This window comes from Ahaetulla prasina, chromosome 5 (assembly GCF_028640845.1).
Source record: "Ahaetulla prasina isolate Xishuangbanna chromosome 5, ASM2864084v1, whole genome shotgun sequence".
NCBI lineage: Eukaryota > Metazoa > Chordata > Lepidosauria > Squamata > Colubridae > Ahaetulla > Ahaetulla prasina.
In genome coordinates, this window is record NC_080543.1 from 12,570,091 (window position 1) to 12,595,805 (window position 25,715).

General features: G+C 43.5%; 1 protein-coding gene across 1 annotated transcript in view; it reads right to left on the minus strand.

Moving 5' to 3' along the window:
• Nucleotides 1-25,715, minus strand: part of NOX4 (NADPH oxidase 4) — a 157,973-nt gene that overhangs the window by 86,502 nt on the left and 45,756 nt on the right. Inside the window, exons 9-11 of the mRNA XM_058186635.1 lie at nt 19,715-19,937; nt 16,649-16,816; nt 13,398-13,460 (exon numbers count right to left, since the gene is read on the minus strand). Coding sequence (XP_058042618.1) covers nt 13,398-13,460; nt 16,649-16,816; nt 19,715-19,937 — 454 coding nt within the window. The remainder of the gene's footprint in view (nt 1-13,397; nt 13,461-16,648; nt 16,817-19,714; nt 19,938-25,715) is intronic.

Consider the following 25,715-nt stretch of genomic DNA (forward strand, 5'->3'; position numbering starts at 1 on the left):
CCGGAGAATGGAGAGGCGACGTCACCAAAAGGAAGGGAGGGGCAGGCCTGGATAAGTGCTGAGTCATGGAGCCACACCCCATGGCCTATATAAGGGATCTGCTTTCTGGCATTCTCTGAGTCAGGCAAAGTCTACCTTGGATTGCTGAAGTCACTTCCTGGTCTCCTGCCTGCCTTGAGAACTCTGATAGGACTTTGGCAGAGCTGCAGAGGCACGCCTGATACGGACTTCCCCGACCCGGCCGTCAGCGGAGGAGTGGGACACGACATCTGTGTTCTTTTCAAGTACTAACCAAATCAGGGTAGTCCCTGATTTACAACCATTCATTTAGTGACCGTCCAAAATTACAGAGGCACTGAATAATGAGACCTACAACCACTTGTACTTACACCCAGTACATTTAGTCATAAAATGGGACACAATTCACTTATTAAGCACCGTCACTTATCCTTGAATCTTCTAGTTTGCTAAGGGCTTACCGTACATTCTATAATGTAATAATTCAATGACGAATCAGCATATAGACGAGAGGTCGAACGACTAGCCTTGTGGTGCGACCGAAACAATCTGGAACTGAACACACTCAAAACTGTAGAAACGGTGGTAGACTTTAGGAGAAACCCTTCCATACTTCCACCTCTCACAATACTAGACAACACAGTATCAACAGTAGAAACCTTCAAATTTCTAGGTTCTATCATATCGCAAGATCTAAAATGGACAGCTAACATCAAAAACATCATCAAAAAAGGACAACAAAGAATGTTCTTTCTGCGCCAACTCAGAAAGCTCAAACTGCCCAAGGAGCTGCTGATCCAGTTCTACAGAGGAATTATTGAGTCTGCCATCTGCACCTCTATAACTGTCTGGTTTGGTTCTGCAATCCAACAAGACAGACACAGACTTTAGAGGATAATTAGAACTGCAGAAAAAACAATTGCTACCAACCTGCCTTCCATTGAGGACCTGTATACTGCACGAGTCAAAAAGAGGGCTGTGAAAATATCTACAGACCCCTCACATCCTGGACATAAACTGCTTCAACTCCTACCCTCAAAATGATGCTATAGAGCACTGCACAACCAGAACAACTAGACACAAGAACTGTTTTTTCCCAAATGTCTGCTAAACAAATAATTCCCTCAACAGTCAAACTATTTACTAAATCTGCACTACTATTAATCTTCTCATCGTTCCCATCACCAATCTCTTTCCACTTATGATTGTGACTGTAACTTTGTTGCTGGTAATCCTTATGATTTATATTGATATTGATTGTTCCTGATTGTTTATTTGTACCCTATGATTATCATTAAGTCTTGTATCATTAAGTGTTACATTTGTACCCTATGACCATCATTTGTGTTGTAAATGTTGTACCTTGATGAAGGTATCTTTTCTCTTCTTTTTTTATGTACACTGAGAGCATATGCACCAAGATAAATTCCTTGTGTCCAATCACACTTGGCCAATAAAAATTCTGTTCTATTCTATTCTATTCTATTCTATAAACATTTTAATCACGGACAGCGTAATTAAAGTACTAAAAATTTCACACTTAAATGAGCATCTACCCAACCCCTACCTCCTACATTACACACAATTTTTAGAAAGTAAATATAGGCATGCTGCAAGCATAATCTTGCTAAACTCTTATTTCAATCACCTGTTGCTGAGATGGAGGAGATCCAGCTTCAAGGCCACCCAAACCAGGGAAGTCTCCTGCATGATTTTGGGTGAGTTGCCCAGTGAATGCCCAATGTGCTTCACTGGGTTACTATGTAGTGTGATGGAATGTAGTCTGGAGTCCCAGGAGGGAGGGGTTGTTTTCCAGACAGAGGGCAAAGAAGTGGCTACGCTTAGAATGTCTGGCAGGCAAAGAGAGCCAAGGTGTCTCCTCCCTAGCAGTTCACACAGTATGTTATGCAGGCAGTTGCTTTAGTCAGGCAAGATTCTGTCTGCAAGCAAACACAATGAAGCGACTCCAGTGTCATTCTTGGTTTCCGAGTCTGAGCCAAGTAGGGGGAAATGAGAAGAACATAGGTGGATTTCAGCAGGTTCTGACCACTTCTGGAGAACCGATAGTGGAAATTTTGAGTAGTTCGGAGAACCGGTAGTAAAAATTCTGACTGGCCCCACCTCCATCTATTCTCTGCCTCCCGAGTTCCAGCTGATCAGGAGGAAATGGGGATTTTGCAGTATCCTTCCCCTGGAGTGGGAAGGGAATGGAGATTTTACAGTATCCTTCTCCTGCCACACCCGCCATGCCACGCCCACCAAGCCATGCCACGCCCACCAAGCCACACCCACAGAACCGGTAGTAAAAAAATTTGAAACCCATCACTGGAGAGGAGGGAATATTACATGCAGAAGAGAAAGACAGAAATCAATCAATGAAACAAACCATGAATAAATCCCTCTATTCAAGATCTTGGGGACGAGTGGTGCGGTGTGCCTAGAGGTGGAGCTCTCGCCTCACAATCAGGAGGCTGTGTGAGTTCGATCCGAGGTAGAGGCAGATATTTTTCTTTCTGGGCACACTGGGAATATATCTGCTGGGGGGAAAAAACAAACTCCACATCGGTGACAGGAAGAGCATCCGGCCAGTAAACACTCAGCTCCATTCAGTTGCCCAGACTCCACCCCGCAAGGGATTACGGCAGTGGTTCCCAACCAGTGTGCCGCGGCACTAAGGGGTGCCGTGAGATCTTTTGAGGGTGCCGGGAACTTTTGAGCTACGGAGATTTTAAATATCTATTTCCTTATAAGGGTGCCGGGAACTTTTGAAAGGCTTTCCAAGGGTGCCTCAAACAAGAAAAGGTTGTGCCTCAAACAAGAAAAGGTTGGGAACCACTGGATTACGGGGTCGTTAAAAGAGGATGATGATTCAAGATCTTGGGGAAATCTGCTCTCAGTGGCAGGACTGGAAGATATTGGATTAAATGGGTAATTACACAGATCTGGGCAGAGCAGTTTCCCGGAACTTGGAAAAAAAGGGCTTCCTTTTGAGTTATGTTAGCAAGTGCTTTTAGATCACGGAAACAGAAAATGTCAGCAGATCCGCTTATTTTGTCTCATTGCCTTTTGCCTCCAGGGACATGTCTTATTTGCAAATATACTCTCTGCTGGCTGGTTTTTTGTTGTTTTTTTTTCAAGCCCCAGATCTGTTCTACATCAATATACACAAATGTACCAGCAAATCAAAGGCAAATGCATTTGTGCAATCAGCTGGATTGAAGCAGCTATTCTCTGTGTTTTCTGTTCTTCTTCTCAGGGAGCAGAAAATCCCATGGGATTTCTGCTTTCTTCAGCTTCTAAAGAATTCAGTGGTTGTTTTTTTTTCACTCTCAGAAAATTGACTCGTGGGTATGGCTGTTTTCCCCCTGAACTGGGAACAAAGGCATATCCAGCCATGCTACATCATAGCTAAGCCAAAATATTAAAAACAACATTCAAAAGATCAGACAGTCTTAAGTCTGACTCATGGAAAATGGATTGGGCTGACCTGATCATCCCCTTCTTAGCTAATGAATCAGAAAAAAGCTACCAGATGTCAGACAAGATAAGTATGCTTTTTTTTCTTCCTCTGTACTTGTGTTTGCGCACATGTTTGGTCCTGACTTCCAAAAAAGACAAGAATCAAAAGAATATATCAAGCCGTCCAAAGTTTTGCCAGTAAGTGAATGTGAATAACCAGAGGTGGGCTTCAAAAAAATTTAGCAAGGGGTTCTCTGTCTAGTTGCTGGGTGGGTGTGGCCATGGTGGGCGTGGTTTAGTCAGCCTCCTGCACCACAGCTGGGGGGGGCGTTTTCCCCCTCCCCAGGCTCTGGAGGCTTTCCTTGAGCCTCCGGAAGGGTGAAAACGGCCTTCCCAAGCTCCGGAGGCCCTCAGGCTCTGAGGCCCTTCCTGAACTTCCAGGAGGCCCATTTTTCACCCTCCACGAGCTTCCTGCGTGCCCTGCACTTACCTGCATCGAAAACGGGCTGCATGGGGAATCCTGGAAGGGGAGGGAGGGGGTATGGGGTCAGCCAGGAGTAGGATTTGTGGGTTCTCCAAACTGCACAGAATCTTAGCTAGAGGTTCTCCCGAACCCTTGTGAACCCCCAGCAGCCCACTCCTGGGAATAACCGTATATTATGAACCTGAAGGGTGTAGGGTGACCTAACGGTTAAGATGCTGGGCTTGTCAAAAAGGTGGCAGTTCGAGACCCAAGCGCCGCATGATGGGGTGAGCTCCCATTCCTTGCTCCAGCTCCTGTTCACCTAGCAGTTCAAAAGCATGAAAATGCAAGTAGATAAATCGGTACCACATCAGTGGGAAGGTAACAATGTTCAGTGCACCTTGGTGTATATTCATGCTGTCCACGGAAGTGTCTTCAGACAATGCTGGCTCCCTTGGCTAAGAAACAGAGATGAGCAATGTCCTTTAGAATCGGACATGACTGGACAGGGGAAACCTTTACCTTTATGGAACTGGTATGAGAATTAAGCCAGTCTCCTCTCACTAAATGTGGATTATTTATGCCAATTTGGCTGAGATGGCGAAAATATCAGCCTTTTTGAAAGACAATATGCAAGAAAGATACTTAAAGGGATGGAAAAAATGGATCGACTATATTCAAAGTAGATATCAGACTAAGAGTTATCAGACTGCTTTTGAATGATTATGATGTATTATTCTTGATTGTTTTCGGGGGAAGTTAGGAACTGATGAGAATTGTAGGAGTATAATTAAGTTGGGATGAATTTTTTTTAGCATATAACATGACATATGTTTGTTTTATTTTTAACTATACCTTGTGCTCGTTCCGGGAAGTCGGGGGGGAGGGGGGTTGTGAAGGGAGGGGGGAGGGGAAGTGGAGGGAAAGGGGAAAAAAAAAATTTCTGTAAAACTTTTTGAATAAAAAATAAATAAATAAAAATGTGGATTATTTCACATATTATTTCAGATTAGAGGGGCCTATTATAGCTATACCGCCTGATCTAGTCTCAAATTCCTAGCGGAAACTCAAGGGTGCAGAAGATTAACCCCCATTTTAACACACTCCCCCCACTCCTCTTTTGACCCATTTTCTCTTTTAAAATCACCCAGATCCCTTGAATGTATGTCTACAATTTTGGTCCTGTCCATTTTGGCAAAGTTACGACATTTAGTATGGTTTAGCTGCACAATCAGCCAGATGCTGAGCACTTTTATCCATCTCTTGGGCCCTTCTGAAGGACTACTTCTTCTTGTTAAGTATTAATAATTATTTAATAACATTAAAGGCATTGTCACAGGATTTAAGCTGCTCCAAATAAAGCTGCCTCTTGCAATTGACCGATAGTGGCTTTTGCCAATGGCGATGGTGTTCAAATGGTGCTCCAGATGTTTTGGGATTGCACCCAAGGTGCCTGTTCTTTTGGGTACTACCTTTGCTTTCATTTGGGATAGGTAAAGGTTCCCCTCACACATACGTGCTAGTTGTTCCCGACTCTAGGGGGCGGTGCTCATTTCCGTTTCAAAGCCGAAGAGCCAGCGCTGTCCGAAGACGTCTCCATAGTCATGTGGCTGGCATGACTCAACGCCAAAGGTGCATAGAACGCTGTTACCTTCCCACCAAAGGTGGTCCCTATTTTTCTACTTGCATTTGTACGTGCTTTTGAAACTGCTAGGTTGGCAGAAGCTGGGACAAGTAACAGGAGCTCACCCCATTACGCGGCAGCACTAGGGATTCAACCTTTTGATCGACAAGCTCAACGTCCTAACCCCTGAGCCACCACGTCCCTTTTTACCATTTAAACATTTAAACATAACATCTACTGTTATTATTCTCCTGCCAAAAAATAGTTGCTGATTTTTAGGGTCCATTTCCTCTTTAGCCTTGCGAGATAGTCCAGATAAGAAACACACCCAAAAATACTACCTTTAACATTATTGTAAGGTTAGATTAACAATCTTTCACATCTGAAAGTACCTCTCTCCCTGCTTGCTTTTATATTCCAAGAAACTGGGGAGAGAATTTTCTGTGATGCTTCCTCCCCTCCCCCCCAATTCCTTCTATGAACTCCTGTTGTTGTTCAGTCACTAAGTCATGTCTGACTCTTGTGACCCCAAGGATCATAGCATCCCATAGCCCGCCTGCCTAGAGATGGGATTCAAATAATTTAACAATCAGTTCTCTGCCCTAATGACCGGCTGGGTGGGCGTGGCCATGATGGGCATGGCCAGGGGTGTGTAACAGGCAGCACTCGGCTTCCTGAACCCCCCTGGGAGTGAAAATGAGCTGCAGGGAGGCACCGCACCCTCCCGCACCCGGTTTTGGGCCTAGGAGGCCTCCTTGCAGCCTCTTGGGGGTGAAAATGGGCCGTGGGAGGGGAGCCACACCACCCACCCCTGCACCTCATTTTGGGCCTAGTAGGCCTCCCTGCACTTACCTGGGAGTGAAAACGGGCCACGTGGGGACTCCTGGAAGGGGAGCAGAGGGGAGAGGAGGGGTCAGCCAGCAATTTAACTACTGGTTTGCCCGAACCGGCTGAATCCCACCACTGTGCCCACCCGCCCCTGTCCTCTATTGTTTCCCAAAGTTTGCTCAAATTCATGTTCATTGCATCAATAACAATCTAACCATTTCATCTTCTGCTGTCCCCTTCTCCTTTTGCCTTCAATCTTTCCCTACATCAGGGGTGTTTTCCAAGGAATCCTCTCTTCTCATTAGTTGGCCAAAAGTATTTGAGCTTCAGTTTCAGTATCTGTCCTTCCAAAGGACAGTCAGGGTTGATTTCCATTAGGATTGACTGATCTGATATCCTTGAAGTCCAAGGGACTCTCAGTAGTCTTCTCCAATACCACAATTCAAAAGCATCAATTCCTCTGCGCTCAGCCTTCCTTATGATCTATGGAGATTCTCAGTCATCCAGGTCATGTTTGTCCCAAAGGTGCTTTTTCAAGAGGCAACTGGACTTTCTGTTTTTTTTTTATTCGAAGACATTTCACTTCTCATCCAAGAAGCTTCTTCAGCTCTGACTGGTGGGATTTATACTCCTTGCAGACAGCTGGTCATTTACATTCTTTTTGCGGGTCATTAAGGTCACCTGGAGGTTTATCTATGTCATCAGAGTCACTTGAATGGTGCAAATGGGTGTGGAGCCTTCTTGGAACTGCTGAAAGGACTGTGTTGTAGATTGGAGATAGATGATGTCGTATCCCTCCCCCTCTGTTGAAAGAGGGCTCTTCAATTTTGACATAGATGGCCTCTTTAACCCCTCTTTCAAACCAGTGGTCCTCTATGTCCAAAAGGTGGACTCTGATGTCTTCAAAAGAGTGGCCTGTTTCTTTTAAATGCAGATGGACTGCTGAATCTAGTCCTGATGTATTTCTTCTCCTATCTTGTGCCATGTGTCTAGGAATTGGCTGTTTTGTTTCCCCAATGAACAGATCTGCACATGGCTCACTTCATTGTACTGCATATACCACGTTGCTCAGTTTATGTCTGGGTGTTTTATCCTTGAGGTAGACAAGCTTCAAGGCATCAGTGTATTCTCAGATTTGAAGTGAGAGTTAGACCATAAGGACCTTCCTTACAGTCCAGCTCTCACAGCCAAACTTTACTACTGGGAAAACCATAGCTTTGACTATACAGATCTTTGTCAGCAAAGTAATGTCTCTGTTTTTTAACATGCTGTCTAGGTTTGCCAGTGTTGTGGTCTGTCAGCAGCCTCCAGAGCTGGCAACAAAGTTGGACAGCAATGAGGCTGAGGTGAGGCCAGGGCCATCGGGAAGTGAGATACAGATTCCAGAGCCTCTAGAGCCTGATAGTAGTGAGGCAGAGGAACAGGAGGAGCCTGTTCCTAATGCACGGATGAAAAGAGCTGCCAGAAGGCAAGAGCAGCTCAAGCAGAGAAATAACGGGAGTAGGGCCAAGAGATGATTAGCCCCTCCCATAAAGCTTAAAGGAGACCAGCACGGGCATTTGGCCTTTGCTGGAAAACAACATTGTAGCTGCATCTTCTGCTTCGTCTTCTGCTTTGTATATGTCTTTGTTTTTGTGGCTTCTGGATGTTTGCCAGGAAGGGCCTTTGGCAGTTTGCCTAATTGGACTAAGGTTTGTGAGATAACTGAGGAATTTGTGTTGGAAGGCATTTGTTTGAGTTGAACCACGCTGGGAATGAAGTAATTCCCAGCTGTTCGAATAAAGTTTGTTTTTCCACAGACTAAGTTTATTACTACCTACTTCGGCCTGGGTCACAACAGCCATAGTTTTTCTCTTAAGGAGCAAACGTCCCTTAATTTCATGGCTGCAGTTACCATCTGCAGTCATCTCGGAGCCCAAAATCAAATCTGTCACTTCTATTTCCTCCCCTTCTATTTAACTGCCTCTTGTCTGACAATTGCCTAGTCTATGGCTCTTCTTCCTGTACCCAAGGTCATTCTCTCATACCATTACACTCTCTCAAGTGGCAATTTCATTTTGCATTATTCACTTTGCATGTATTAGCTATTTGATTTTTAAAAGCACTGAAATCTTAACAGAAGGAAAATATCTGTGATATGGATTTTCATAAACGGTGAAAATCATTACCATTAATTTAAAGCAGCATTCCAATAAACATAAAAATCCCAATAGTATTGCATGAGTTAACTAATTTAAAAAGTCAAGTGGAAGCATTTGCAACTTCACTTTGACCAGGAAACCTGGCAAAGGCGGGTCAAGCTGGACCTTTTCAAAAATCTATTCCTTGCAGGCTGGGTTGGTGAGCCATTTCTTACTTCACTCGGGCCTCCTAAAAACTTCAGAACCGTGGTGGTGCAGTGGTTAGAATGCAGCATTGCAGGTTAACTCTGCTCACTGTCAGGAGTTTGATCCTGACCAGAATAACAGAGTTGGAAGGGACCTTGAAGGTCTTCTAGTCCAACCCCCTGCTTAGGCAGGAAACCCTACACCACTTCAGACAAATCGTTATCCAACATCTTCTTAAAAATTTCCAGTATTGGAGCATTTACAACTTCTGGAGGCAAGTTCTAACTGTCAGGAAATTTCTCCTTAGTTCTAGGTTGCTTCTCTCCTTGATTAGTTTCCCCCCATTGCTTCTTGTCTTGCCCTCAGGTGCTTTGGAGAATAGCTTCACTCTTTCTTCTTTGCGGCAGCCCCTGAGATATTGGAACACTGCTATCATGTCTCCCCTAATCCTTCTTTTCATCAAACTAGACATACCCAGTTCCAGCAACCGTTCTTTATATGTTTTAGCCTCCAGTCCCCTAATCATCTTTGTTGCTCTTCTCTGCACTTTTTCTTGAGTCTCCATATCTTTTTGACATTGTGGCGACCAAAACTGGATGCAGTATTCCAAGTGTGACCTTACCAAGGCATTATAAAGGGGTGATATGATAGCAGGGTTCCAATACCTCAGGGGCTGCCACAAAGAAGACGGTATCAACCCATTCTTCAAAGCACCTGAAGGCAGAACAAGAAGCAATGGATGGAAACTAATTAAGCAGAGAAGCAACCTAGAACTAAGAAGAAGTTCCCTGTCAGAACAAATTAATCAATTGTTCTAAACCAGTTCAAGTTTAAGCCATCCATCCTTCTGAGGTGGGTAAAATGAGGACTCAGATTGTTGAGGACAATATGTCGATTCTGTAAACTGCTTAGAGAGGGCTGTAAAGCACTGGGAAGCGGTATATAAGTCTAAGGTGTTGAGCCCGAATTTGACTTATGTGTAGCCATTTTATTTAGCTCTCATTTATACTCATTTATTCCTTTTCTTTCTCTTTACTATGTAAGGGGGGGTTTTGGGCTCACCACATTCTTAAGGGGTGAGGGAGAAAGGAGCGAATAGATAGTGAGGATTGTTTTGGCTAGCTGACTTTCTTTCCCGTGGGAACAGAGGCTGCTCTGGTGAGAATGGAAGGTGGAGTTTGAAGACACCGGGAAACGTGGATTGAGTGTTTATTGGAGAATGTGACTTTTGAGGGATGTTTCTAACTTACGATCTTATGCGGTGTAATTCCAGTTTGTATCAGATCCAGAATGACAACAGACTTTGCCAATTGGTTGTTGTTGTTATTAGTTGTGAAGTTGTGTCCGACCCATCGCGACCCCATGGACAACGTTCCTCCAGGCCTTCCTGTCCTCTACCATCCTCTGGAGTCCATTTAAACTCATGCCTACTGCTTCAGTGACTCCATCCAGCACCTCGTTCTCTGTCGTCCTCTTCTTCTTTTGCCCTCAATCTTTCCTAGCATTAGGCTCTTCTCCAGTGAGTCCTTCTTTCTCATTAGGTGGCCAAAGTATTTCAGTTTCATCTTCAGGATCTGGCCTTCTAAAGAGCAATCAGGGTTGATCTCCTCTAGGACTGACTTGTTTGTTTGCCTTGCAGTCCAAGGGACTCGCAGGAGTCTTCTCCAGCACCAGAGTTCAAAGGCCTCAATTCTTTGGTGCTCAGCCTTTCTTATGGTCCAACTTTCACAGCCAGACATTGCAACTGGGAAAACCATAGCCTTGACTAGACGCACTTTTGTTGGCAGGGTGATGTCTCTGCTTTTTAGTACGCTGTCTAGATTTGCAATTTGCCAATTGGATGCCTATGTAAATCAAGGAAATTCGTTTTGGAAGATGGACTGTGCACGTTTCTTTTTTTTTTGAATAGGTTTCATCACTTGGAAACCTGACATAAGGACGATTGCTAACGCTCGTGCTATTCATGGTTGAGGAAACCTTCTCAACCATTTTCCCTATATAGCTTGTATCAGATGGGTCAATTCTAGGGGAAGGAAGCAGGCCTAAAGGTCTTTTGCACCAAGGCCCCCCATAGGACTTAAAATAGGTTAAAAACAGCGCTTCAGATTGTCCCTGGAAACCACTTTGAACAGCCTATTTTAAAAGCTTCTCCCTGTAATTCACTTCCTTCAAGTATAAAGTGATTGTCATGCCCCACAAACGGCATCTCCCTGTTGTGTCTCGTCCAATCTCACCTCAGCCGGGGTCTTCTTATCTGCTTCCGAACACGGAGGAATGTTCTAGTATGCCTCCCGGCCCCAGCCCTGGCTCCATGCCCAGACAGGCTGAAGAGGAGGAAGTATCTCCAGCCCCCAGCTCTGGCTCCATGCCCAGGCAAATGGAGCAACTAGACCCCTCCCCCTCCTCCACAGCATGTGAGCCTGAGGGAGGTCAATTACCAACAGCTGCCGACTGGAGTGACCCTCGCGTCAGAAGACTTGATAGGCGGAGGCAACGGAAGGAAGGGAGGGGCAGGCCTGGATAAGTGCTGAGTCATGAAGCCACACCCCATGGCCTATATAAAGGACCTGCTTTCTGGCATTCTCTGAGTCAGGCAAAGTCTAAACATATCTTGCTGAAGTCACTTTCTGGTCTCCTGCCTGCCTTGAGAACTTTGCTAGGACTTTGGCAGAGCTGCAGAGGCACACCTGATTCGGATTTCCCTGACCCGGCCGTCAGCGGAGGAGTGGGACACGACACTCCCAGATCCTCAAAGTGCCACATAAATCAGGTTTCCTTAAAAAATGTGAACCTTACCTTGAGAATATGAAAGCAGCAAGTTAAAGGCTGTGTGTGTGTGTGTGTGTGTGTGTGTGTGTGTCTTTGTGAAAAGATCACAGGACATCCTTGACTTATGGCCACAGTTAAGCCCAAAATTTATCTTGCTAAACAAGACAGTTGTTAAGTGAGTTAGGCCCCGTTTTATGACCCCCTTTTTTTTTTTTTGGCCACAGCTGTTAAGTGAATCGCCGCAGTTGTTAAAGTTAGTAACACGGCTGTTAAATGAATGGGGTTTCCCCGCTGATTCTGCTGGTCAGAAGGTCGCAAAAAGGAATCATATTCCCTGAGACCCTGCAACCGTCATAAATACATGCCAGTTGCCAAACCTGTCTGAGTTTTGGTCATGTGACCACAGGGATGCTGTAAAAGTAAAAAAAAAAATATGTGAAAAACTGTCATAAGTCTTTTTTTTTTTTTTAATTCCAGTGGTGTAACTTTGGTCACTAAAAGAATGGTTGTTACGTCGAAGACTACCCGTAATCCCCCAGATTGTCCACGCCAGGGGTCTCCAACCTTGGCAACTTGAAGACTTGTGGACTTCAACTCCCAGAATTCCTCAGCCAGCTTAGCTGGCTGAGGTATTCTGGGAGTTGAAGTCCACAAGTCTTCAAGTTGCCAAGGTTGGAGACCCCTGGTCCACACAGTGGCCAACGAACTGACACAAGGTTGGTGGCCCAAATCTCCCTGCAGGTGGCCTTCAGAGGAAGTCACATTGCCATCCAGGTGAACAGCCACTGATCCTGATGACTTCCGTGAGTTAGTCCAACTCTGTTTGGAAGCCAGTCAAACTTCTGGCTGGGACCACGTTACTTAGTAACATCCCATCTTGAAGAGTTTTTATGAAACCCTTTGAACACAGATTTTCAATCTCCATTATCTCTCTGTCTATCTGTCTGTCTATAATATCTATCTGTCTGTCTGTCTATAATATCTATCTATCTATCTATCTATCTATCTATCTATCTATCTATCTATCTATCTATCTATCTATCTAATCTATCTATCTAATCTATCTCTATCTAATCTATTTTATCTATCTATCTTCCATATATGTATCATATCTATCCATCCATCCATGCATCCATCCATGCATCCATCCATGCATCCATCCATCCATCCATCCATCCATCCATCCATCCATCCATCCATCCATCCATCCATCTATCTATCTATCTATCTATCTATCTATCTATCTATCTATCTATCTATCCTATCTATCATCCATATATATATCATATCCATCCATCCATCCATCATCCATCCAGCTAGCTATCTAGTTATCTAGCTGTCTATTTCTATCTAATCTATTTTATCTATCTATCATCCATTTATATATCATATCTATCCATCCATGCATCTATCCGTCTGTCTGTCTGTCTGTCTGTCTGTCTGTCTGTCTGTCTGTCTATCTATCTATCTATCTATCTATCTATCTAATCTAATCTATCTAATCTATATCTATCTAATCTATTTTATCTATGTATCATCCATATATATATATCTATCCATCCATGCATCTTTCCATCCATGTATCCATCTATTCATGCATCTGTCTGTCTGTCTGTCTGTCTGTCTGTCTATCTATCTATCTATCTCTCTATCTCTATCTATCTATCTATCATCCATATATGTATCATATCTCCCATCCATCCATCCATCCATCCATCCATCCATCCATCCATCCATCCATCCATCCATCCATCTATCTATCTATCTATCTATCTATCTATCTATCTATCTATCTATCTATCTATCTATCTATCTATCTATCTATCTTAAAGACTGTTCATTTACATCTTCAGAACCAGCAAGCAAACCAAACACTAGCTAACAATACCAACAAAAATAAATTCCTTACCATTGTAAGAGTGAAGGGATGGCTTTCCAGAGAGGACACGCTTGGACAGTGCAGAACGACATACTGAAATATATCAGCCAAAGAAAATGAAAAATAAAATTAAAAATAAAGAACAGGATAGCAAACACTATAGGCGGTTGTTATTCCTAATGCTGGGCTGCTGATCCCAGTGGAAAGTTAATGCGTATGATCTTACTGTGCTACCATCTCTGTGGAAGTTATATTTGTGCTAGGACTGGAAACTCCAGCTGGTGCAGAAGACGAGCATTGCCAGGTTGCTGAGAGGAGCACCAGCTGGCTGAAGATTATATCTTTGTTGAAATGAATGCAATGACTTCCAATCACCAACCCAGCCAAGTTCGAGTTTTTGTTTAGAATATACAAGGTTCTCAACAGCTTGAAGCCCTGGTGGCACAGTGGTTAGAATGCATAATTGCAGGCAAACTCTGCCCACAGCCTGGAGTTCGATCTTGATGGGGTTCCAGGGTTGCTCAGGCTTCCATCCTTCCAAAGTCAGTAAAATGAGGGCTCAGTTTGTTGGGAGCAATATGCTAACACCCAGAGTGCTATAAACCACTATGGCAAGGGTGTTCAAACTTGGCCCCTTGAAGAGTGGTGGACTTCAACTCCCAGAATTCCACAGCCAGTGTGAGCTATAAATATGAGCAAGTTGCTGGCTGGGGAATTCTGGGAGTTGAAGTCTACCACTCTTTAAGAGGCAAAGTTTGGACATCCCTGCACTATGGGGTGGTATATAAGTGTAAGCGCTATTTAATTGCTACTGAAGCCACCATATCTGGGAAGCTGACTGTTTTGCTATTAGAGATCTGATCAATTCTTTAGGACACCTCAATTCTTTAGGACACCTTGAAAATCCTGCTGTATGTTCTATGACACCAGAAGATTCTCTCCTAAGATTCATGAGGCGCTTAAGAACTGTGTATTTCCTAAAATGACACACCTTAATTTGTTTACTTATAACAGTAATGTATAGCAATAGCACTTAGATTTATATACCGCTTCACAGTGCTTTACAGCCCTCTCTTAACAGTTTATTGCCCCCAATAATTTGGGTCCTCATTTTACCCACCTCGGAAGGATGGAAAGCTGAGTCAACCTTGAGCCTGGTGAGATATGAACTGCCAAATTGCAGGCAGCCGGCAGGCAGCAGAAGTAACCTGCAGTACTGCACTCTAACCACTCCGCCACCGTGGCTCAAGGAGCTATGACTGGATTAGTAGCTGACTGGTTTAAATTAATTGTGGTATAGTTTTATTCCAAGCCCTGACTAGAGACATAAGGAATTCCACTATGGATTGAGTTGGAGCAGACTTATCCAGTTCTTTTGCTGTAAGCAAAATCATAATAAGATAAATGTTTGCAAGAACAAAAGTCCAACTTTGTCTTTCTCTTCAAAAATCCAGCTCGCTTTTAAAAACCATGAAGCCAACAGCACTATCATTTTCACAGTATGTATATATATATATATATATATATATATATATATATATATATATATATATATATATATATATATATATATATATATATATATATATATATATATATATATATATATATGTAGGTCTTTGGTTATTCGGGTTTTCTCTCGTGTAAAATTGGAAGTGTCTTGGTGACATTTTGACAAAGTCTCATTCGTCATCTTCAGGCTTCAGCTTCGTGCTTCTGGGAGCAATGTGTGATTGCAGCTGTTTCTTCCTTTTTAACTGCTAGTGGGGGTTTGAACTGATTGGGTGGGAGCTTGGCTGTGCTCTGATTGGATGGGTTTTTTTTATGCTCTGATTGGCTGGGGGTTGAAGCTGAAGCCTGAAGATGACGAATGAGACTTTGTCGAAACGTCGCCAAGACACTTCCAATTTTACGCAGGAGAAAACCCAAATAACCAAAGACCTACATACAAACACCCGCGAAAACCTCAGAATATATATATATTTATATATATATATATGTATATATATATATATGTGTGTATATATATATATATATATATATATATATATGTAGGTCTTTATAGGTATATATATATATACATATATATATATATATATATATATATATATATATATACATTGCTCCCAGAAGCACGAAGCTGAAGCCTGAAGATGACGAATGAGACTTTGTCGAAACGTCGCCAAGACACTTCCAATTTCTGTGGGAGAAAACCCGAATAACCAAAGACCTATATATATATATATATAAATATATATATATATATATATATATATATATATTTGTTTTCTGAGGTTTTCACGGGTGTTTGTATATAGGTCTTTGGTTGTTCGGGTTTTCTGAAGCCTGAAGATGACGAATGAGACTTCGTCGAAACGTCGCCAAGACACTTCCAATTTTACACGGGAGAAAACCCGAACAACCAAGACCTATATATATATATATATATATATATATATATATATATATATATATATATATATATATATATATATATATATATATATATATATACATATATATATATATATATATATATATATATATATATATATATATATATATATATATATATATATATATATATATATATATATATATATATATATATATATATATATATATATATATATATATATATATATTGCACATTTTCTGTAGCATGGAACTCACTTGTAGCACTTCTTGAACTGAGCATGCATCTACATAATACTAGTGGAGCTCCTGGTCAACCTAAGAAGTGCTGCAAAGCATAAAACATCCTGCCTGAGCAGTTCATTTACGGCAATGGGTGAAATGTTACCGGTTCACTCCGTTTCGGGTGAACTGGTAGTGATAAAAACTACCAGTTCAGGCAAACCGGTGGTAAAAAAAACCTATCAATTCGGGCGAACCGGTAGTTTAAAAAAGCTACTGGTTCATCCGAACCGGTATTTTCAATGATCAGCTGTGCTGTGAGGTTTATATTTGCTAGAAAGCAGGAAATCCTTGAAAAAGCACGCAGCGTGCTATTGGCGCTCACCGCGCATGAGCGGGCAGCGAACCAGGGGCGATCCACGGAGGATTTTACCACTACACTGCAAGCATATAGAACCAGATCTCGGCTTCCTCATCCTTTTTCAAAAAAATGCATAACATCCAACTCTCCCTAATTTTATCCCAAAATGTTTTTGTTTTTTTAATTACCGATACAAATCTAAAACGGTGCCTGTAAAGAGAGCAGATGAACATAAGTTGTAAATCCTGAATTGATTTGGAATATCAGCTGATCCTTAGCTCACCTGTCCAGGTCTCGCCTTAAAGCTTTCCTTCATCATCTGTATTTCAAGGACATCACATGGATGGTTGATCACCGCAGTGAGGGTGACAGGTTTATAACTGCTATAGATGTAGCGGTACAGCCTTTCCACACAATATAAGCATAGCGGCCCAGAAATCCAAAGCCAAGTCTAAACATGGGAAATAAAAGCAATTTTTTTTTTTGTTCCTGGGAAATGTCTGCCAGCAAGAATTAGTTGGCAAATTTCAACTTTTGGTTACCATCTTTAAAGCGCTCCATGGCTTAGGACCGGGATACCTTCGAGATCGCCTTCTGCCACCGATTACCTCCCAACGACCCGTGCGCTCCCACAAAGTGGGCCTCCTCAGGGTGCCGTCGACCAAACAATGTAGGTTGGCGACCCCCAGGGGGAGGGCCTTCTCTGTGGCAGCACCAGCCGTGTGGAACGAGCTTCCTCCGGGATTACGACAACTCCTCGACCTCCGGACCTTCAGACTTGAACTGAAGACTTTATTATTTCAGCACGCTGGACTAGCCTAAGAATAAAATGTTTTAACTAAATTTTAAGGGTTTTTTAATGGGTTTTTACCATTTTTAGTGATTTGGCTATGATAATATTTAGTTTTAATTGGGTTTTTAATGCTTATTTATTATATTGTTTTTTTTAATATGCCTGTGAACCGCCCTGAGTCCTACGGGAGATGGTGCGGTATAAAAGTATGATTAATAAATAAATAAATAAATAAGTATGTGCAACCCAAACCAGCAGGACAAGGGATGAACGGACTGGGTTAAATCTTCTACTCATTTCCTTCTCTGGGGGATAGACTTTCAAGCCAGCAAATTGTGATATTGATTTTTCATTTAAAAATACCACAGGAAAAACTCAACGAACAGAAGCTAGGAATGGATGGAACATAGATTGTTTCTGTGGGGTCCTGGTTTTCTTGCAGACGTTTCATTACCAAACTAGGTAACTTCATCAGTGTTAGCACCAAGCTCGGAGAGCTCCAAGGACCTCACGCAGTTCAGTTATGAGCTACAAATATTTTCTTCTCTTGATAGATTATTCCTTAAAGTGCATTAAGCAAATGAGTTTCTCTACCTTTTTTCATTTAAGAAAAACTTATATTTATGCCAGCACCAAATTCTTTGAATAGAGAGGTTTACAGGTTGTTCTCGATTTACGACCTCAATTGAACCCACTTTTTTTTTTTTGCTAAGCGAGTCATTTCTTAAGTGAGTTTTGCCCAATTTTACAACCTTTCTTGCCACAGTTGTTAAGTGAATCACTGTAGCTGCTAAGTGAATCTGACTTTCTCATTGATTCTGCTTGTCAGAGAAGGAGATCCATATGATCTTGGGACACTGCGACCATCATAAATATGAGTCAATTGCCAAGCGTCTGAATTTTGATCACATGACCATGGAGGTGCTGCAATGGTTGTAAGTATTTAAAAAACGGTCATAACTCTTTTTGCAGTGATGTTATAACTTCAAACCGTCAGTAAATGAACTGTTGTAAGTTGAGAACTATCTGTTGTGACCCAGGTTCCTGGACCCGGACTCCTGGACTCGGATGATTCAGAAAGTGAGGGAGAAGACCTGGCAAGCCCTGCTTCTCTTGGGCCCTTTCCCTCCCTGGCACCCACTCAAAGGGAGGAGGAGGGGCCGGCAAGGCCTGATTCTCTGGACCCTTCTTCTGATTTGGCAACGTCCCAAGAACAGTTTTGGAGTGATGCAAGACTGCGCAGACGTGACCGGTGCGCGCAGCAGAAGCAGCGTTGGAATAAAGCCAAGGAATGATGGACATCTGCAGAGACTATAAATAGGAGGCGGGACTTCCTGGTTTTTTGTCTTGGACAAAGCAATGAATTTGCGTGGGCAAACTGTATCAATGGAGGGAAGAATATATTCGTGAGTAATTCTGGCCTTATCTATAATTTCCTCGTTATCTCCAGAAACTTGGCAGGCCCGTGGGTAGACGTGGCCAGGGCATTTATCTATGTAAATAAAGTAGAAGAGGAGGCCTTTGACTGACTCTTTGTTGGGAGTATTGGGTGAGGGAAACAGAACACTATCTATATTTTCCAAGCATTTTATGGAATACCCAGGTGTCTATGTAAATATCATCATTCCAAGAAGTATCAGAGAAACAACACTATTTTCAACAGCCCTCTGCTAATGCAAGTATAATATTTTTTTAGAAAAGTTAAAAGGAAACACAATTTCATCCACTTCACATATTTTAGAAAGTAAATAAAAATCCCATCGCTTAGATCAGAGTTGCTGGCTGGGGAATTTTGGGAGTTGAAGTCCAGACATAAAATTAAAGTTGCCAAAACTGAGAATGGCTAATTTAGGGAATAACTGATGCCCACTAAACTTGGATTTAACTTTTATTTATTCAATTTCTACAGTTGCCCATCTCAATCCAATTGACCCTTGGATTGTGCTAATACCCTGTTAAGGTTGCTCCTAGATTCAAAATACAAGCCAGGTTTTAAGTTGGTTTTAAGTGAGCACCTAAAAACACAATTAATTTATGCGACAAATTTGAAACAGCCTTATTAGTTAATGCTCAATGCTCAGCAGAGAGTGTCGCCTTGTCAAATGTATGCTTAAATGCAAACTTGGATTTGCAGTTTTCAATACATTATACATGAGCAGCTCATGCCCTCCACTGGCTACCCCATGCTAAGACTGTCAGATAAGTGCAACCATCGTTGTTTATTAATGGTTTATTTCTTTTTATATTGTTTATACATCCTGAAATGTGTACACTTGAAGAATATGTATTTTTAGTTTTAGACTTGTGCCTGGATTGCTTTCCTATCTCTTACCAGATCTCTTCAACACCACAAATACACCTATCTAAATTTGGAACTCAGCCTACATGACAGCTCTCTCTTCCGTCCCAGACGTTTAGCTACAAACATTTTAACAGCTTGTTCCCTGTCAACTTGGAATATTTATGAATGTTCGGAGCTTTTCATACCACAAGGGCCAACTGGTAGCAGAAGCATCATCGCCAGAAGCACAATACAACACAGATGTTCACACAAACCTCAGGGAAACAGGCTTGGAATTTTGGCTCTTCTGCACAAGCAAAGTCGCTTTCCAGAAGTGGCTCTAGCTCCTTCGGCGGTCCTGGGAAATGCTCTACGGTACTTTCTGTGAGCGATGGTTTGAAGCCCCTTTCAAATGGAATGTCCTCTTCAATGGTCCCATTGGGACTGTAACACCCAGGGGGGTGCTCCTTTAGGTTGGTTTGGTATTTCAGAACTCCTCTGCAGAAATTAAAAACAAAAAAGAAAGAAAGGCAATCTCGTCACCATGATAAAAGTACTTGCTGACAATCTAGAAGAGGGGTATTGTGGTCCACCAGCAGCCTACGGAGCTGGCAGCAGAGTTGGACAGTGAGGAGGCTGGGGAGGACAATGGGTCAGTCCTGGAGTCAGGGGAAGGCCTGGACGATGGTTCTGTGTCAGAGGCAGAGATTGGGCCAGGGCAATCTGGGAGCGATGCGCGGACTCGGGAGCCTCCAGAGGCAGACAGCAAGGAGGCAGAGGAACAGGAGGAGCCTGTTCCTAGTGCATGCAGGCGAAGAGCTACCAGAAGGCAAGAGCAGCTAAAGCAAAAAGGACGACTCAGGAGTAAGGCCAGGAGATGATTGGCCCCTCCCATAAGGCTTAAAAGAGCAGCAACGGCTCTTGGGTTCTTTGTAGGAAAGCAACATTGCTACAATTGTTTCTTGTCCCCTGTTTCTGAACTTCCTGGGGTTCTTGCCAAGAAAAGCCTTTGGCAGGGTGCCAAAGAAGACCAAGGTTTGTGATAAGGCCGAAGGACTTTTTCTGAAGGACTTTGTTTTGGACTTAATCTGGAGTAAGCTGAGAATGAAGTAATTCTCAGCTGTTCTAATAAAATATGTTTGTTTAGGTTTGATTGTGTCTGATAATAACTACTTGGGTCTAGGTCACAACAAGGAGTGTCAACAACTCAAGGCCCGTGGGCCAGATCTGACCCAAGGAGTGCTTAAATCTGGCCCATGGGGCTGGCCTGGAAATATCAAGGACTGGCCCGTGAGGTGTTTGCTGGCCAAAATTGGGGGTGGGAGGGTGCATGCAGTCAAAGCGCGGCCAGTTTTTGGCCTCCACGGCCTCATGCAGCACTCTGCCGGCCAAAAATGGGCCAAATGGAGGTCTTGTGAGGCCCCTGCATAGCCCATTTTCGGCCTACACGGCCTCATAGAAGCCCATTTTTTGGCTAGCGGAGTGCTGCTGCAAACCAGGGAGACAGAAAACGGGCCATGCAGGGGCCTCGCAGGGCCTCCGCGCAGCCCGTTTTTGGCCAGCAGAGTGCTGCTGGAGGTGTCCGTCCTGTCTCCCTCCCTGGTCCCCCCTCCCCGTTGGCCCATAGAGGAGAACTACAATGCTGATCCGGCCCTCGAAGAAATCCAGTTTGACACCCCTGATCTAGAAAGTGTGCAGAGAAGAGCAGCAAAGTTGATAAAAGGGCCTGGAGGCTAAATTGCACGATGAACAATTAAGGGAGATGAACCATCAAAGAGAAGGATTTGAGGAGGACATGACTGTCTTTCAGCACTTGAGGGGCTATCACAGAGAAGAGGGGAAGTGACTTATTCTCCAAAGCACCAGAGCAGTGGTTCCCAACCTTTTCTTGTTTGAGGCACAACCTTTTCTTGTTTGAGGCACCCTTGGAAAGCCTTTCAAAAGTTCCCGGCACCCTTATAAGGAAATAGATATTTAAAATCTCCGTAGCTCAAAAGTTCCCGGCACCCTCAAAAGATCTCACGGCACCCCTTAGTGCCGCGGCACACTGGTTGGGAACCACTGCACCAGAGGATAGGAGAAGAAGTTATTATGGGTGGAAGCTTGTTAAAGAGAGACTAGAAATAAAGAGATTTCTTTTTGACAGTGAATGGAACAGCTTGCCATTTGGGCTTGTGGATGCTCCATCGCTTGAGGTTTTCAAAAATAGACCAGACAACATTTGACCAGGGTGGTATAAGACTCCTGCCCTGAGCAGGGGGTTGGGCTAGACGACCTTTCAGGTCTCTTCAAGCCTCATGATTATATGTTTTAGAACAGAGGTCTCCAACCTTGGCAACTTTAAGACTTGTGGATTTCAACTCTCAGAATTCCTCAGCCAGCAAGGCTGTCTGAGGAATTCTGCGAGTTGAAATCCACAAGTCTTAAAAATTGCCAAGGTTGGAGACCTCTTTTCTAAAACATAAAATCTGTACTAGAAAAACTCCAGCTAAAGCAGCTCCAGGGACTCTTTTACACAGCCCAGGAGATGACTAGAAATTCTAGAAGCTTTTTGGGGTCTAAGTGACAATTCAAAGCAGAAACATCTTTAATTCATTCTCATATTGCGGTGTTCTTCCAGAGATGGGACACACTGGTGATGATAACCTGTAGTGTTGTCATCAAACACAGAATGGAGCCAGAAAAATAGCAGTGATCAGATTGTCATGATTTTCCTCCTCACCTACGCACTCATATACACAATTTAAATCTAATTATATTCAGGAGTTAAGTTCTGAAGTTTGCTAAGAGTCCTGACTTATAAATGCAGATGCAGATAACGATATTTCTTTTATGAATTCCCCTCAGCAAAATCTAAACAACACAACTGCATAATATTTTTTTTTTTGCTCCCGTAATGATTTCCATGGGACTCCATTTTGAAAAATTATTCTCGCTCACTTAGGGGGAGAAAAAACACACTGAAAACAGGATGAGGGAAGTAAATTCATTTGTTCATCCCCTCCCTTTGATCCTAGAGCTTGATTGATATCCCCTGACTGGGCAACTTGCAGACTGCGAACAAAAAAACTGAAAGAAAAAACAAACTGAAAGAAAAAACAAACGAAAGCAAACAAATGCAGAGGTGAAATTAACAGTCGTGTTTCTCTTTCTTGTAATTGCGCAGAGTGCTGTGCTTGTTTTTAATTATCTTTATTTACCACGGTCCCCTCTTATACAACCAAAGCCTTTGCTTTAACCATGCAAAGCCTCCTCCTCTGAAAACAAACAAACAAACAAACAGTATATAATACAGGCGGCCAACACACGCCGTTTTATTCATTTTTATGGTGACAGGAGTCCTGGTAATTTCCACATGGAATGCTGCGCTTTAAAAAAAAGAAAAAGAGGCAAAAACGCTGTTTTTCACTGAAACAAAAGGGGCCAATTCCGGTTTTTGCAGCAATATTTTTTCTAGGAACCACACTGTTCTGCTGGCTTTGGAGGTACTTTTTTTTTTTAAATTAAAAGAAAGGAACCCACGCTTCAAAATTGCAGTCTGAAATCAGAAAGGAGAGGGAAGTGCAAGGAAAAAAAAATCTGGTCCTGACCCCAAGATACAGTACATACGAATAGTTTAAAAAGAGAGAGGCTGATCCAGGTACAAAACCGCCTCAGTCTCTGGGCTCCCCCCCTCCCCCGCCCGCCTCCGGAAGTCCTTCAGTTAACAAACCTACATTGCAGACATCCTGAAGCAGTGCTGCAGGATCATTACATCGGCCATTAAATCTTATCCTCCTCCTTTAAAGGAGATGGAAATCAGTGCTGCAGTGAGTATCGCTAAAGCTAGAGAGAGAGAGAGAGAGAGAGTGAGAGAGAGAGAAAGAAAGAAAGAAAGAAAGAAAGAAAGAGGGAGGGAGGAAGGAAGGAAGGAAGGAAGGAAGGAAGGAAGGAAGAAAGAGAAGGAAGAGAAGGAAGGAAGGAAGGAAGGAAGGAAGAAAGGAAGGAAGAAAGAAAGAAGAAAAGGAAGGAAGGAGGGAGGGAGGGAGGGAGGGAGGGAGGGAAGGAAGGGAAAGAAAGAAAGAAAGAAAGAAAGAAAGAAAGAAAGAAAGAAAGAAAGAGAAGGAAGGAAGGAGGGAGGGAGGGAGGGAGGGAGGGAGGGAAGGAAGGAAGGAAGGAAGGAAGGAAGGAAGGAAGGAAGGAAGGAAGGAAGGAAGGAAGGAAGGAAAACCCAGTCCCTCCAGCCAACATTGTGCCAATATATAGAATATCAGAGTTGGAGGAGACTATGGAGGTCTTCTAATCCAAACCCCCACTCAAGCAGGAGACTCTATTCCAGTGGTCCTCAACCCCTGGGCCACAGAGCAGTAGTGGTTGGCGGGCTGTTGGAAACCAGGCCAGGCAAGCAGCAGGCGAGCACAAGAACTTCATTTGTGCATGCACAGATCTAACAAATACTATCCTCCTCCCGCTCCCGCCGCTGCCTCCACCGTGGCCTCTACTTCCAGTCCCTGGAGCAAAAAGATTGGAGATTGCTGCTTGATACCATTCTGGATAAATGGCTGTCCAGTCTCTTCTTAAAAATCTCCAGCCATGGAGCAGCCACAGCTTCTGGAGGCAAGTCATCCCATTGGTTAATTGTTCTCACGGTCAGGAAATTTCTCCTTAATTCTAGGTTGGATCTCTCTTTGATGAGTTTCCTATCTGTTACTTCTTGTCCTGCCTTTGGGTACTTTGGAGAATAGGTTGACCCTTCTCTTCTCTGTAACCCTTCTCTTCTCAGTGAGAATAGGTTGACCCTTCTCTTCTCTTATAATATTGGAAGGCTGCTATTATGACATCCAGTGGTGGGATTCAGCTGGTTTGGGCGAACTGGTAGTTTATTTATTTATTTATTTATTTATTTTATTCGATTTTTATACCGCCCTTCTCCCGAAGGACTCAGGGCGGTGTACAGCCAAATAAAAATCCACAATATACACATTAAAACAAGACTAAAACAAAACATATTACAAGATGGCCAAAATTTAAAACAATTTAAAACCCTAAAATATAAATAGCCCCAATTAAAATTTAATAAAACTTCTAAGCCAGTCCCGCTTGAATAAATAGGTGCGTTTTCAGCTCACGGCGAAAAGTCCAAAAATCAGGCACTTGACGTAAACCAGGGGGAAGTTCGTTCCAAAGCGTAGGAGCTCCAACAGAGAAGGCCCTACCCCTGGGGGCCGCCAGCCGACATTGTTTGGCGGACGGCACCCTGAGAAGGCCCTCTCTGTGTGAGCGTACGGGTCGGTGGGAGGCATAGGGTAACAGCAGGCGGTCCCTTAAGTACCCGGGCCCTAAGCCATGGAGCGCTTTAAAGGTGGTAACCAAAATCTTAAAGCGCACCCGAAAGACCACAGGAAGCCAGTGCAAACTGCGCAGGAGTGGTGTTACATGGGAGCAACGAGTTGCTCCCACTATTACCCGCGCAGCTGCGTTCTGGACTAGCTGCAGCCTCCGGGTGCACTTCAAGGGCAGCCCCATGTAGAGAGCATTGCAATAATCCAAACGGGAAGTGACAAGAGCATGAGTGACCGTGCATAAGGCATCCCGGTCAAGGAAGTTAAATAATTAAATTGTTGGCTGGCCCCTCCCCTCCCCACTCCTTCCAGGAGTCCCCCCACAGCCTGTTTTTGCTCCCAGGAGGCTTCAGGGATGCCTCCTAACCCCAAAATAGAGCGCAGGGAGGTTCGGAGCGTCCCCCCCACAACACCAGGTGGCCAGTTTTCACTCCCAGGAGGCTGCAGGGAGGCCTACTAGGCCCAAAACGAGGCACAGGGGCAGCGCATCCAACCCCCATGGCCCGTTGTAGCTCCCAGGGAGTACAGGAGACCGAGTGCTGCCTGTCATACCCCCTGATCACGCCCACCAGCTGGTCATTAGGATCATTGGTATCAGAATTTTTGTTGCAAAGTAAGGCAGTTGTTAAGTGAGTCACACCCCATACAGTGATCCTTTTTGCCATAGTTGTTAAGTGAATCACTGCAACTGTTAACTGAATCACAGGTTGTTAAGCGAATCCCACATCTCTCAATAACCTCGCCTGTTAGAAGCCATCTAATCAGATGATCTCAAACTGCATGACAAGGGTCCCAAGGAAGAAACACAGGAGAAATGTCTCTTTCTAGCCCTAATCTAGATTTTAGGGCAAGTCACACATCCCCCAAGGGTAGCCGTTGGCTTTCAGCTCTTTCTTGTGTAGAGAGATAGATTAGGGATGGAATAATTAAGAGGGGAAGCCCCATCTCGCCTGTA